This window comes from Lycorma delicatula, chromosome 12 (genome assembly GCF_047948215.1).
Source record: "Lycorma delicatula isolate Av1 chromosome 12, ASM4794821v1, whole genome shotgun sequence".
In the NCBI taxonomy this organism is placed as follows: domain Eukaryota; kingdom Metazoa; phylum Arthropoda; class Insecta; order Hemiptera; family Fulgoridae; genus Lycorma; species Lycorma delicatula.
In genome coordinates this window covers 19,347,241-19,363,362 of record NC_134466.1, presented here as the reverse complement: position 1 = coordinate 19,363,362, position 16,122 = coordinate 19,347,241, and the positions used below count along the sequence as shown (strand labels likewise).

General features: G+C 29.9%; 1 protein-coding gene across 1 annotated transcript in view; it reads right to left on the bottom strand.

Moving 5' to 3' along the window:
- LOC142333364 (uncharacterized) overlaps positions 1-16,122 on the bottom strand; it is a 104,048-nt gene that overhangs the window by 19,745 nt on the left and 68,181 nt on the right. The window contains exons 9-11 of the mRNA XM_075380386.1: positions 14,629-14,778; positions 13,720-13,872; positions 9,489-10,293 (exon numbers count right to left, since the gene is read on the bottom strand). Of these exons, the coding sequence (XP_075236501.1) occupies positions 9,489-10,293; positions 13,720-13,872; positions 14,629-14,778 (1,108 nt within the window). The remainder of the gene's footprint in view (positions 1-9,488; positions 10,294-13,719; positions 13,873-14,628; positions 14,779-16,122) is intronic.

Sequence of the window (16,122 nt, the reverse complement as noted above, 5' to 3'; positions counted from 1 at the left end):
AAACCTGTTTTCTCGCGGTCGCGGGTATGTGACTGATGCGGAAAATAGATAAAAACAATCTTTGATGCTGGTTATATATCGTGCTGAAATTTGAGCTGAAACGGTGTAGAACATTTTGAGTTTTTGAAGCGTACACAAACAAACTTAACATTTTTATATATAAAGATTTGTGGGCTGCGAAAAAAGCCCTTGTCGTGCGAAAAAACACATCATTTTAAATGCTTACAAAAGCAGAGTAATGCTTACAAATTACAGAATAATCAAACGGCGTTGATTTCAGATGTTAATAAACTGCTAACGTAAGTAGAAGTTGTGCTGGTTCAGTGTACAACGTGATTCTTGAGTATGAATCTACAAATCAATTACGGTCTCCAAAGAAAACAAAACCCCGCAGGTCAATTAGAAAAAAGTGAGATTTTGATAAAAACGCTAAATTCGTTTAGCGATAAACGTTTTATTCGTTTTAGCGAATTTAAACGATAAATTCGTAAAAAATTACACGAATTTGAATTATTTAAGAAATAGTTTAGCGGTGTATTATGTCCTTTGGAAGAGAATTCGGTTATTGTCTTCGACAACGCTTCTTATCATTAAACGAAAAGAATTCCAGCCGTGTTATAGTAAAACGATGATATCAAAATGTGGCTTAGTTCAAAAGGAATAATTTTTGAAGAGGTTTAATTTAATGTTCAATCATTGCAAAGGGTTTCGCGCATTAAAAGGTATTATAGTCCGTATAAAATTGGTTTGACACACAACGCCATATTGGTAAGTCGTGTTTTTATTCGGCTACTAACGAATATGTTTGCCGGCCTCCGTGACGCGAGTGGTAACGTCTCGGACTTTAATCCGGTGGTTCCGAGTTGGAATCCCGGTCAGGCATGGCATTTTCATACGCTATAAATCATTCATATCATCACCAACTGCGGTTGTCCTTGGTGGCTTTTCTTTTTGTTTTGGTGTTTTTTTAATAAAATTCAGATGTTTTAGCTGTTAAATATAATTCAAAGAAATTTGTTACTTAATCAGTTGTGATTTTATTTACATTGGCAACGGCCATACGGGCTCTTTTGTGATTGGTCGTTGTGTTTGACAGCGGCCATCTTGCATTGATCTGACTGGTTTTCCTTTGTTTACATTTACAAATTAAAAATGTATAAATTAAAAATAGATAGATTTATTAAAATTGATGAAAACAAACTTTGATGCGGTATATATCGTGCGAAAAAAATTTTTTATCGTGTTTTTTTTTTTTTAAATAAAAGACAGATGTTAAATATAATTCAAAGAAATTTGGTCGTTGTGTTTGACAGCGACCATCTTGCATTGATCTGATTCGTTTTTCTTTGTTTACATTTTCAAATTAAAAATGTACAAATTAAAAATAGATAGATAGATTTATTAAAAATAGATAAAAACAATCTTTGATGCAGGTTATATATCGTGCTAAAATTAGAGCTCAATCGGTGCACAACATTTTTGAGTTTTTGAAGCCGTACACAAACGAACTTCACATTTATATATATATATAGATTATGCGTTATTTATTAACGTTTCTGACCGCTTCAAATATATGCTTTTCTTCTAGATACTAAGTAATCAGCTAAATTACTAAATATAATTTCGAGATAAAGTTATCAAAGAAAATGGACACAGGAGATATAATCAAACTAGAATTAGTACTATTAAAGAGTAGTCTGTATTTTGATATTTGCATTTTTGAGGTGCAAACAAAATAAAATTTGTCCTTAATAATAAAGGGTGTAAAATATTACTCTACTACCACGAAAGTAGATTTATGTAGTAACTTGTTAAATTATTTATCACATTTAATACACGAATCTTCTCAAGGCATCTTACTTATTTATACTTAAAATGCACAAAAATGTTGACCGCTTTTACAAAACATGTAATACTACTACTTTAAAAAAAAAAAAAAAATCTGGCAACATGGCAAGTGCAATTGTTGTGCAAAGCGAAAAATTTCGCATCTTCAGCGGGTGCCATGGCCTCTAACCCCCTCGATGACCCTGTCAGATCCGGCTATGCTGTGCCCTACGGAGGATCACCTCGTTGGCCGGGACTCGGTCATTTGAGTCTCCATACTCTAACCGTTGCCTCCCCGTGAGAGAGTTCCAGCCGGGACTACGTTGGGCACTCATCTTGATCAGCAGAAGGCGATCCACCTTCTCCTGATCAAAGCTCCCCTCGAAGTCCCTATCTATCATACGCCGTCCCACTTCTAGTATCTCGATCTTTAGTTTTGAGGATGCGTGTAGCTAAATTCACGACTGACTCCAACTATCTCATTCCAGTAACCATATACTAATAATTCAATTCAATTCAGGACAATGAAGACAGCCTTTCCTTATCTTATAACACTTAAGAAAAAACTTATCTTTTATGTAAAGGCCTAGAAGAGATTACGATGATGAAGTAGCGTAGAAAAATAAAGAAACTTGTTACAAGAGGGTAGTGATAACGGCTGACGTTATTCGTTATCCTGCATTTTATGATTTTTAAGCTCGATTGAAGAAATAGAAAAATATCCTATCGACAAAAATGATAATTTCGATGGACTAAATGACTTTTGCTGGCCGGTGGATTTAGGCTTTCTCACAGACATCATGTAAGAATTGTATCCTTTAAACACAGAATTGCAAAAAAAAGAAGACAAACACATATTGCTAAAACGATAGGCTCGATAAACTCATTAAAATAAACTGTATTTTATGAATATTACATTCTAGAAGGGGATATTTTGTGCGTTTCCCAAATATAAAGGCCAGAGTAAATTTAACTGTCATAAAGTTCTTCAAATACTTGAACAGTTTGAAAAAAGATTTCAACAGGCTGTCATCAAGCCGATGGCTTTTTAAACGATCCTTTTACTCGCCGAGTATAATAGAAATGAGTGCATACATTTCTTATCTTCTTAAAGTAAAAAGTGGGGCTAGAAAGTTTGGATCTTCATGACATTATGCTAAATCCTACATATCAGGTAAGAGCTTTTGTATTGAACTATTCTCATTCTTAAAAGAAGCAGCTTACAAAACAGAATCGTTTTTCGGTACTACATATCTTTGACCATAAATATAATAACATATGTAGATCTTGACTTGCTGATGAGCACCTGCTGATTTTTTATGAACGGAATATCATCATACAGAACTAATTATGAGGCACTGGCCGATGAAATGCAATGTCAAATATCACACTCTTAGATTGATATTTTTTATTTTATTTTTTTTATGTAATATGAACTTTGCAAACATTCATTTAACAAAAAAATTTCTAAGTATTTTAATAGTTAAAATTATAGTTAGAAATAAATATTAGTTGATGTGTTATGAACTACTACTATATGTCAATATAAAATTTGTTTTCATAAACTATATGGTACCTGCTGCCTGCCAATGTTTTAGAATATATTGATGTAATAAAATTCAAGGATGAGAATTTGAACCCAGAAAGAACAAACAAAAGAAGTTTTCCCCACATCTCTTTACAGGGGTTTGATCAATATCAAATACAATTAGAAAGAATCTTAGCTATCAAAGTTGAATTAAATTATGCGAAGACATGTACTTATAAAGTTTTCAACAATGGTCTTACTATAATATGTTTTTAACTTATAGTTATTTATAAATGAATTTTTTTTTTTCCAGTGAATATGGCTAGAATAACTGTATTAAAAGGGAACGTACAGTGATCATGTCAAATATAGGATATCAGGTTTTTTTTTATATCTTTACATTTTAGGGTCAAACTAGTTCATTTAGACTAAAAAAACATAATTATGCATGTGAATCGTACTGATTTTGGCCTTGCATCTTAGAATTGACTGAACCATTTTTATCAAATTTGGCTCAAATATTTACTTCTATACATGAAAATTTGTGCAGAATGTAGAGGGATATGACAGAAAAACCGATTTCGATTTTGTTCAGGGACATTTTAGGGAAAATTTTTCAAAAAATCAACTCTTAAAATTGAAATACATATTTTTTGTTCTTATGTCCCACCTCCCTTTGGTTTAAATATTTTTCAAAATTTTTTGAAGGTTTACACTTCATATATAGATTTGTACAACTTTTATTTTAATAAGACTTTTATTATAGACCCAAACCTAAAATGTAGAAAATATTTTTGAAAATTTTATTTTTTTAATTTACTTACAATTATAATATTATTATTATTATTATTATTATGTAATATAAAAATGATTATACATAATAATATAACATAATAAAAGCTAGGCAAGGTACATGACTGGCATAGCCAGAATTGACTTGAATGTCATAAAATAATGTAAGTATACAGAAATAGACTTTTTTGTTATGTATAACTACTGAAATATTTAAATAAATGCATTTTAAAAATTCATCAGGAGAATGTTACCCTACCCATTTTTACATCAAAAATTGTTTTTTAAAACATTAGCAAAAGGTATGCAGCTTATTGTAGGAATGGTTTTACTTGTTCCTTTTTTAGTTTCCCCGGTAAATAGTTATATAGTATACCATATAATAGAAAGGATCAGGTCAACAATTACATTTCAAAAAATAAAAACATAATTTTATTATTGAAAAATTTTGGAAGGTTGTATACGTTAGCTACCTTTTTCTTCTTGGACCTATCTGGATGAAAATTCACATGATAATTTCTGTACACAGGTCATTAATATCATTTAATTTCGGTAGTCTTAAAAGGTGAAGGGGTTAATATTTTGTACATCAACATTTACCTGAACGGCAGCTAAATTTAAAAAAAATATTTTTACCCTTGACAATAGGATACTTTCTGATGATGTTTAGTTTTCTTCAAATCCAAATAAAGTGGTATCTGATAAAAAAAACCTTTTTTAATTTTTTTTTTCTAGTTTCTAGATTCTTATACAAATTGGAGAATTCAATTACTTTATTGTCACTTTGGTTATGGATTTTTGAAATTTCTTTTTGGGATTACTGAGGATGTAATAAGCCTAATTTTTTCATGAATTATTTATTTTCCTTGATATCTTCGGAATAAGTTAACCAATTTTTTGAAAATTTTCTGAAAAACCTATTTGAAAATCTGAATACGGGTCACTAATGCCATTTCATTCTTTGTTAGAATCGGTCAAAGGTGCAGGAAGTTACGATCCACCATGTGTTCTGTATTTTTAAATTTAATGCAAATAATTATTTTACTTACATCAATGTTCAACTTAATTTTCTTCTGAATAGTAAGTCTTTTAAGAGTAAAAATCTCAGTAGGCAGAATTTTATTGGCTTTACCTTTTAAGTTATCCAATTCTGCAAACATTTCTTGAAATCAGCGCAGAGTTAATTGTAGTAAAGATTTTTTTTTTTTAAATTTGAACAGTTTCAAAAAATTCAATTTATTTAGCTTAAAACTAATGTTTTCTTTAATTTTATTCGAATGTGACAGTAAATATTATAGATAAACATGTTGGGGTCTCTTTTTTAAAATTTTGAAATTCTTTAACTACAGAACAGCTTCATCAATTTTTATAAAGATTGTAAACAATTCACTTTCACGAAGTACACATCTAACAGACTAAACTACACACCAATATTTATTTCCAAGCCGATGTAGAAAAAGTTTTTGCAATGGAATTAAATGAAATGAAAAACTGCCTGAATGATTTCAAATGTATATTAAACAAATAATTAACAATATTAAGCTTAAAAATTATTTGTACAATTTTTAATTTTATCTGATGTTGCACACAGATTATTCTTCGACTTAGTTGGATCATCAGAACTGAAATATTTATAACTATATTTATACTATTATTATTAGTAGTGTTGCTGTTATCATTCTAACAAAGTGGTAACGTCTCTGAAATTCATTGGGAAGGTTCTAGTTTTGAATCACAGTCAGCCTTTATATTTTTTTCATTACACTTAAAATTTATTATCATCCATTAGTAACTGTACTAAGTGTCATCCCTGTCGCGTCGTTGCCGACACATCATGGTTACTTGCTTTCCAATCACGGTCAATTATTTTTAATTTTATGTTTTTTAGTCAAGTAACCAGAGGCTGGTGCAGCCAATCACATTATAAATACAATAAGAGTGGCAGTGGCTGCTGTATTTGTTGAGCTGCCACCCTGTATATCATCGGCACTTTTGATATTCACATGAAGATTACACACACACCAGAAATCAAGTAGATATCTACATTTGTTACAGAGAAATTTAAAAAATAGTAAATTTCAATGTTACTCGATTTGAACTTTTAAACTCGAAATTTCAAAGAATTCTTTGTTAGTGCTTGCTTACACTGTAACAAAAACGTGTATACAAACTTCCATCAATTAATCTTAATTAGTGATTTCTGGACGTTGATTATAAATGACTCACATGTTATTTTATATTTATAGATATATATAAACACACAGTTTTTAATATTCTTTCTCAATTACATCTAATATACTCTTAACTTAATGAATATCTTTCTAACAATGTCTTAAACTTGTAGTTTTAGTTTGTTAGGGATTAATAATAGGTAGTCTAAAGAGTACTGAGCATTTTGCACACTAGATAGTTTAGTGTCCCAAATCTCAGCGTATATGAGTTGCAGTGGGTCAGCCCAAACATCACTAGACAGCTGGCAGTTGAAACTAGTAGATATGCAAAAAATTTGCAATTCTTATACTAGGATATAAGGTATTGCGCTGTGAAGATGAGTGGGCTTTCTGCAAAACTGATGAACATTTTACAATTTTATTTTGATAAATGCAAATGCCATGCAGGCCCGTGAAGAAACTTGTGTTGTTTATGGGCAAGATATGTTACCAAAACCAACAGTCAAAAGATTGTTCAGTCGCTTTTGTTTTCAAAATTCTGATGTCCAAGATGCTCCTTGCAGTGGACGACCAACTACAGAGAAAGTGAATTATATTCTGCCAATAGTCTAGGCATGTAATTGCCAATTACCTAACACCCATAACCTAACATTGTTAAACCATTTGGAGAAAGCTGGGTACAAAAAGAAGCTCGACGTTTCAGTGCCACATCATCTGACTGAGAAAACTTTACTCGATCGAATTTCTGTCTCTGATTCTCGGCTGAAACGTAATGAAATTGAGCCACTGAAGCCAAATGAATAACCAGTGATGCAAAGTGGATATCCTAAGACAACAACATGCAAAAAAGATTGTGACTGAAGCGAGGAGAATCAGGAAAATTTTGCAGTGTGTTTGGTGAGAGTGGAAGGGTATTGTGCATCACAAGCTGCTGCCACCAGGCAGATGATAGACTCAGAACAGTACTGTCATCAGTTAGCATGATTGCAACTAGCAATTCAAAAGAAACAGTCTCAATAGGTCCACAGAAAGGATGTCATACACCATGCGGAAAACCGCCAGACCGCGTATATCTTTAATGACCTGTCAACAATTAAGGGAACTTGACTGGGAGGTTTTGATGCATCCACCACATAGAATGGACTTAGCACCATCAGAATATCATTTGTTTCAGTCTCTGCAACAACTCTCTGAATGGTTTCAATTAGCTTCAAAAAAGGCCTGTGAAAAACATGCGTCACAATTTTATGAAACCACAGAAGTTCTATAGTGTAAGGTTTATGGTGTGAAGGAAAAATGGCAGAAGGTTATTGAAAAAAAATTGTGCATGTGGTCTCAAAATGTTATTTTTCAATAACAATAAATGTATTTTCAATTTTGGCCTCCAAAGGCTTAATACTTTTTAGACAACGTGAAATAAAGAAAATCATGTAATACATAAGTTATTACAAAGCTTTATTGATAGAATTGTACACACATTATATAAATGAATTTTATTACTAATCATGGCCCGTTGGTTTTTTATAAATTATTTATATAATAGTATCCGTTTACCAACAATCTTTAATATTATGTTCTAGCGCTTTCAGATATTAATCCATCCTTAGGAACATTGATGTGTTATACATTATAATTACATCCTTCACATATCATTAACCTTTTAATTGCTACACTCATAATATTTCGAGTGCTTCGTATCATTTAATCATTGCTGCGCTCGAAATATTTTGAGTGCGCCATATTATTTAGTCATTGCTGTGCTCGAAATATTCCGATTACTTATTTTATTGGTAATGATAATATATATTACTGTGTAAGTTATTCAGAGTAATCTTTTTTACTGTTACGGACATATTATAATTATAATTATAATATATAATTATATATTATTTGTATATATAATTTTATTACAAAATTATATATACAAAAAACAAGTAAATTTGTTGATGGAAGTGGCTAGTCAGAATTTATTAGTACAAAACAGTGAAAAACAAGCCTTGTGCTTTATAAGGTGAGGTGTATCTTAGACTGTCACGGAAAACCCTGAATTTTTATTGAATGTCAGAAAATCAAAATTTAATGTTTTTGGTCATCAGTTTTCTTTTTCCTGACATAAGGTAAGATTTTCTACTTTTTTATTCTTTTATTTTTAATTATAAAACTTGAAATATTTTATAAATTAATTCAGCATGGAGGGTCCTGATGGTTGGTTACTCAATTGTTATTTGTTACATAACAATTGAGGCCTTCATACTGACATGATAGATAATGTTGATATTATTTTTACCTTTTGACAATCAATTGTTATATTTATAATTTTTTATTTAAAAATTCAAAATTCGTTTAGTATTTTAATGGTATGTGAAGGAAATATAATGCATTAGACATCAGTGTTCCTAAGAATGGATTAATATCCAAAAGCACTATAACATAACATTAAAAGATTGTTGGTAAGTGGATACTATTATACAAATAATTCCAAAAAATCTTATTTATAAACTTGTATAAAGTTTTGAATACTGTATACAATGAAAAAAATAAATAAATAAAAAATACTCACAATAAACTGCAAAGACTTTATAACAAATAAAGAATTTATACCACTTTGTCAACCTAATTTGACTTCTGTGTAAAGGTTTTTCGATAAAAATTACATGTGAAATTTCTCTAACCAGTATGAATAGAGAGATGTGTTTTTAAATTACTTCTTTGATTAAATGTTTTCTTACAAAAATTACAAGTGAACTTTTTCTCACCAGTATGAATAGAGAGGTGTGTTATTAAATTACTCTTTTGATTAAATGTTTTCTTACAAAAATCACAAATGAATTTTTTTTCACCAGTATGAATAGAGAGATGTGTTTTTAAACTACTGCTTTGATTAAAAGTTTTTTCACAAAAATTACAACTGAATTTTTTCTCACCAGTATGAATAGCGAGATGTGTTTTTAAATGACTTCTTTGAGTAAAACCTTTTTTACAAAAATTACAGGTGAATTTCTTCTCACCAGTATGAATAGAAAGATGTTTTTTTTAAATTACCACTAACACTAAATGTTTTCTTACAAAAGTGAATTTTTTCTCACCAGTATGAACAGAGAGATGTGTTTTTAAACTACCGCTTTGATTAAAAGTTTTTTTACAAAATTTACAACTGAATTTTTTCTCACCAGTATGAATAGAGAGATGTGTTTTTAAACTACCGCTTTGATTAAAAGTTTTTTTACAAAATTTACAACTGAATTTTTTCTCGCCAGTATGAATAGAGAGATGTGTTTTTAAACTACCGCTTTGATTAAAAGTTTTTTTACAAAATTTACAAGTGAATTTTTTCTCACCAGTATGAATAGAGAGATGTCTTTTTAAATTACTTCTTTGATTAAATGTTTTCTTACAAAAATTACAAGTGAACTTTTTCTCATCAGTATGAATGTAGAGATGTGTTTTTAAATTGCACTTGACACTAAATGTTTTGTTACAAAAATTACAAGTGAATTTCTTCTCACCAGTATGAATAGCGAGATGTGTTTTTAAATGACTGCTTTGAGTAAAACCTTTTTTACAAAAATTACAACTGAATTTTTTCTCACCAGTATGAATGGAGAGATGTGTTTTTAAACTACTGCGTTGAGTAAACGTTTTTTTACATAAATCACATATTAAGTTTTTTTTGACAACATGAATATTTAAGTGTGACTCTAAAGTAGATCTCTGAGTGAAAGACTCCTGACAAAAAACACATGTGTGAATAGGAAGATGAGAAGATATTATGTCCATTTCTTTAACGGTTTTTTCTGTAATTTGCAAGTATTTTTCTTTAATAGAGAAACTGTTTACATCATCATATTCTTTATCATTGCCATTATCACATATACAGTTATTTTTTAATTTATTGCAAACCATACATTTTGAACTCTGTGAACTACTTTCAGTACTTCTTTCGTCCACATCATCGATAGCTTTTTCACTAAGATCCTAAAAAAATTAACATAACTGTTAAGTTATCTATCGGAAAACTTTGTTAATTTTAATAATGCCAACTAAAAATTGACAACTTACACTCTAACATTAAATATCTTATCTTCATATTAAAGTAAGCACAATATCTTTGTTTGTAAGTAGCAAAAATAAAAATTTCATTTGTATAAGAAGTTAAAAAATAAGGAACAAAATATAACACAATTCCCAAACTATGTGCTACATAGTATAGAAACTAAAGCTGGACTGACTAGAGACAATTTTTGTAATAGCAAATAAAAAAAAAAAAAAAAAAAAATTACTGTAGTTTAGTTTTGTTAATATTAACTGAATGAAAATGAAATCTGGCAATAAGTGTAAATATTTCCTTAACTCATCCCTAGATTAAGTTACTGGTCCCTGCATTTCGTCTTACAAAATCAAACACAGAGAACAGTATTAACATCAATTTATATGAAAAATTAGAAAACAGGTTTAGTACTAGATATGTGAATCAGCTTAACAATGAAAGAATTATACACTGAAGATCCAAAATATATATATTGTCCATGAAAATGTCAAACGAAGAATTTTAATTTCTTTCAATCCATTCTGCTACACAAAAATGAGAGTACCATGAGAAAAGCAACGAGTGCTGCAATAAAACTTGAAATAAATATATATAATTTACCTACAGGAGTGAGCTACACATTTCTTGAGAAATGTTATCATGTTTCTAAATCACGTAAAGATTCGTACTAGAAGTTAGTAATGCAATTTAAAATCTGCTAAGAAATAATTTACAGATAACTATTTCGTTTTTGATAAATTGTGGTTCTAGGATTTAACTTCTTAATTTTGTAACAGAATAGAAAAGTATACTTCTGATAATTCCAGAGTGTTTAGTAAAAATAGTAAAAGTAAAAGAACTTAAATTTTTAGATGTCTTATTTAAAAACTTTTTAACTGTTTTCTGATTTTAAGAGAATACTATCAGCAATAGAATTTAGATCTTAGCAAACAAAAAAATTAATTAACATGCACTATTGACATTTGGTGTTAGTGAAATCATTTCGGATCAATAGTGGATTTATTGTAGGATCAAAACCACAGTTCATTGTGTCAAGGTTTGGCAAAACCTTCTGCAAAGTTTTGGCCAAACATTGTGATAAAACAGTACAACAGCATGTTGGTATGAAATTAACACCCGACATCCAAATTCGATAAGACATCGTTTAGAAAAAATTAATTGATTATGAAGTTACTTATTTTTCTTCATCAGTCAATATTGATCTTATTTGCAGTAATGATGAAAGCATAAATAAATTCAATATATTTCATTGCTAAGATCTCTAAAATTGGTTAATAGGGAAAACCAATCACTGAACTCTTTATGGTAAAATTGTTAAAGAAGGAAGGAGAATTTTTCCCACTCTTTATAGCTCCCACAATATATATAATATATATATTATATATAATATTATATTATATATAATATATATACAATACATATATAATATTTTGAGTAACATGATTAACATCTTTGCAGACAAAATATTCAGAAATATCACATTATGTCAATTAAATTCATTGCTACCATATAACTTGATGAAAATGTACCATTCTTAAGCACTAGATCTAACAGGAAGTTCATAATCCAGTGCATTTGAAAAGTAACTACACACCTATATAAACATGAACATAGGTTGAGGGATTTTATTCTGTACATTATGAGTAACGTTTTCTACAAAGGTTAGTTTGTAATCCTGTATTGAGTAGAGTTAACTTCCATGAGTCAATCAGGATGTTGAGACAAGAAGTGTCTCAACACAAGAAGATGCGATTCTTTGTCGTCACTGTTTGTTCATTGTCTTTCCACGTGCACACAGAACAATGAATATTTCTCATTTAATACATCTTCATAAGCATAAAGAGTATACACAGATAGTGAACTACCACAAGTTCCTACCCACCAGGTTGGTCTAGTGGTGAACACGTCTTCTCAAATCAGCTGATTTGGAAGTCAAGAGTTCCAGTGTTCAAGTCCAAGAAGAGTCAGTTACTTTTATACAGATCTGAATACTAGATGGTGGATACCAGTGTTCTTTGGTGGTTGAGTTTCAATTAACAACACATCTCAAGAATGGTTGAACTGAGACTGTACAAGATTACATTCATACATACCATCCTCTTTCATCCACTAAAGTAATATCTTAATGGTAATTCCCAGAGGCTAAACGGGAAAAAAGAAAGAGAGGTATACTGGTTCCTAATTGACATAGTGAAAGAACACTAATCGAAGACTTTGGGAAGATTGGATCAGTAAAGAAATATGAGTGAAGTAGTAGACACTTTGATGAAAAAACTAAGACATGCCAACAACTATGTGATGCAGTCTCAACAACCCATGCAAAAATTAGCTCAACAGAAAAAATAACTGCAACAAGACAATTTGTAAGAAGCTCAGTCTCATCCCAAATAAAGCGATTCAAAGATTACTGGCCAGACTGTGGACAGTGAATTCAATACTGGGAATGGTTTAGCATTTTCTAATGGATATTTATGGACTGCCAACAATTTAAGAAGAAATTTAATTTAAACTGCCATTTAAATACAAATTAAATTCTCAGTGAAAGGAAACTCTAAAAAGTTTCCATTTTTTGAGAAAGTCAATATGCTCTATGGCTTAAAAAGGGCAAGTTTTTTTTCTAAAAAGTAGTGAAATTTCAAATATTCCACTAATTTTCAGATTTATATTATGTAATGTTCATATTATTATATTACAATCATTTTATTATAATTACCAATTACAATTTCTAAACATGAAAAAATATTCTAATCAATGAGTATTGAAAAACCCTAGAGAAATGGTATAAAACCACATTAAAAATCCCTAGAAACCCTCAGAAATAATATAATATTACTTACGTTACGTACAATATTTCTTACATTTATTAATTTCTGTGTTTTACAGATGTTTTTACAGTAGTAATATAACAACATGCTGTCTGTGAGGAGATAAACAATTTGTTGTGTTACAGAATTTTTTTGCGCTGTGACACATGTACAGCACCATAAGAGAAACATCAAAGTTATTTACTGTGATGAAAACAATGTTCATTATAAACCTGGTTTCCATGAATAGATTATAAATTCACTTGCAAGAATCTATCAGCTGCATTTCAGTAGGTTTGTTGTGTGATAAGCAACAGTATACCTTGGCACTATGAAGAAGGACACAACAAACCTTTTATAAAAACCCAGCACAGAATGTTTATTTTTTTTCAAAAGCCATGAGTTTTCAGGACTGACTTGTGTCAAATCCGCTGCAATCCTCCACAAACTGTTTGTAATTTGTTTTACACTTTTAATCAAAATATCTAGTTCTAAACAAGTATGCTAAATATTAAGTAAACTATTAAACAGGAAATGAAAATATCTTACTTGTCTAGATGTTGTCATCAGTTTATCATCTGTTATGACAACAGGTTCAAACAAATATTCTGTTTGCTCTGTTTCATGCTTGATTTCTTTTTTAATACTGGAGGATAATGGATCTTCACCCAAAACTGAACTACCACCTTGTGCATCCATATTCTGCGACAATAATAATAATAATTTATAAGCTTTATAGGCAAAAAAAGAAACACCAATTTTTCTTACAATCATACAATGAATTAATTTTCACAGAAATAAGTCACCTGTATGAGTGCTTCTATAATAGTATTCAACTGGAATAGTTGATAATGCCAAAACCCAGAAATATTGTAGGCATTGGCAAAAAATTAATAGCTCAATAGAAAAATGTTTGCACCTAAGCATAATCTAAATAGTTTGGTAAAAGAAACAAGTCGCTGGTGTAAACATAAAAAAACACATTAATCTTGTTTGAAAAAAAACTGCAGTGACCTAGAATGGATATTATCAAAAATTATAGCAAAACTTCCTCTTAACTGACATGCTTCATAAATGCAATGATAAATTTGTACTGTTTTACTTAAAATGACTTAATAATTTTTTCTGGGTATAAAATGAATAATGTTTAGGCAGCTATGTTTATAGCATGAAGCATCAGTTTGATGTATTTTCTTTGATATGTATCGTTGCAAAAATGTTTACGGTAAAATGTTAGGGGCAATTTGTTCATCAAAGGTATTTACCTACCTATATTTCATTAATAATTGTTTTTTTACACTATAAATCAAAATATCTCATTCATACATGGATGCTAAACGCTATGGGGGCCATAAACAGTAAATAAAAATATCTTGATGAATAGAGAAATTCAGAGTTCTTACAATAACTGGTTTAATATTAATGACTTAAACCAAGATAAAATAGAAAATAGCTTACTTGTTTAAATATTGTCACTTCATCAGCTGTCTTGGCAAGAGGTACAAACAAATATTTTGTTTCCTCTATTCCATGTATGTTTTCTTTTTTAATAGGCAACAATAATGGATCTTCTTCCAAAAATGAATTACCAGTTTGTGAATCCATACTCTGGAAAAAATATAAAGTAATCATAATAGTTTATTATAATAGTGGGACTTCAAATAAGCTTGGTTAATGAAATATTACATAAATGTAACACCTGATCTCAAGAGCTTGGAGCGAACTATAATGTCAAAGATAATTTAAGACATGTTACGGATCAGAGCATGTTCCAAAGCACCAACCTATGTGAGTTATGTATGGAAGTAACTTACTACAAAAATAATTTATGTTAATAACAAACACAACATGAGAACCAGTCTTATGGTATAACTGAATGATCATTGAATTTCTACATCTCAAATAAAATATAAATGACTGTGTAATAACAGTAGAGTTCATTGTTTTTTATTACCTAAAAGGATACAATTTTTGGCAAAAGAAAAGTTTTAACTGGTATGTACACTTTGATGCTTAAATAAACCAGGATTAATTACACATTTTGTAAGTATTAATATAAGGCAATGTAGTTGCAAAAAAGAAAGAAGAAAAGTTAATTTTTACAGATGAGAAACAATAATCTAAGAGTAAGATGCCAGCAACATAAAATAAAGCAGTCTTCCATGTGGTATTAGAAGTACGTTAGTCAAAAGAACTAACGTGGCCATAGTTATAACTTCCTCACACAAACATCTTGGATTCACAAATGCCAGCATTAAAACTTATTGATCACCATAATCTGACACAACATTTCATCAAAAATGTAATTTACATGTAGGATATGATTTAAACTGAAAAACCACAATTTTATGGAAACATGCCTATTTCCATAAATATGTTTAATGTTTTAATTATACTAGTTTAAGAATACTACAAAGCATTTCGTCTTCAGAGTCATTCTGAATATCTGTCTGCTATAGTTCATGACTAACTTCCCATTTGCTAACGGGGTGAGTATGATGTCCTGGATGAGGTTCCAATATTTCCCAAAAATAACATAAGATTTACTTACCTCCTGGCTACTCAAATATAATGAATTATTAAGTGAGTAATTATATAAATTAATATACTATTATTTTTAGGTATATTAATATACTTACAACCCGTTAATAATAAACAAACCTTTCACTCTGTAAAAACTGTAAACATCATCTTAATCACTAACAAACACCATCTGACAGAACAGATTTTATATATACGTTACTGAGGGTGTCAACAGACTACAGCACGTGCAAGGAATGTGTATTATTATTCTATTGTGCCATTGGGGTGTTTGAAATCATACATCACAGTCCACAATATGTATAAAAAACAATGAAATAAGGTTGTGAGTTAACAACCACCATGGATTCTCAAGGCCAGTACTGAAAAGTCATGTGAGGAACCAATCAGTTTTTTGTAGTAGCTAATGTT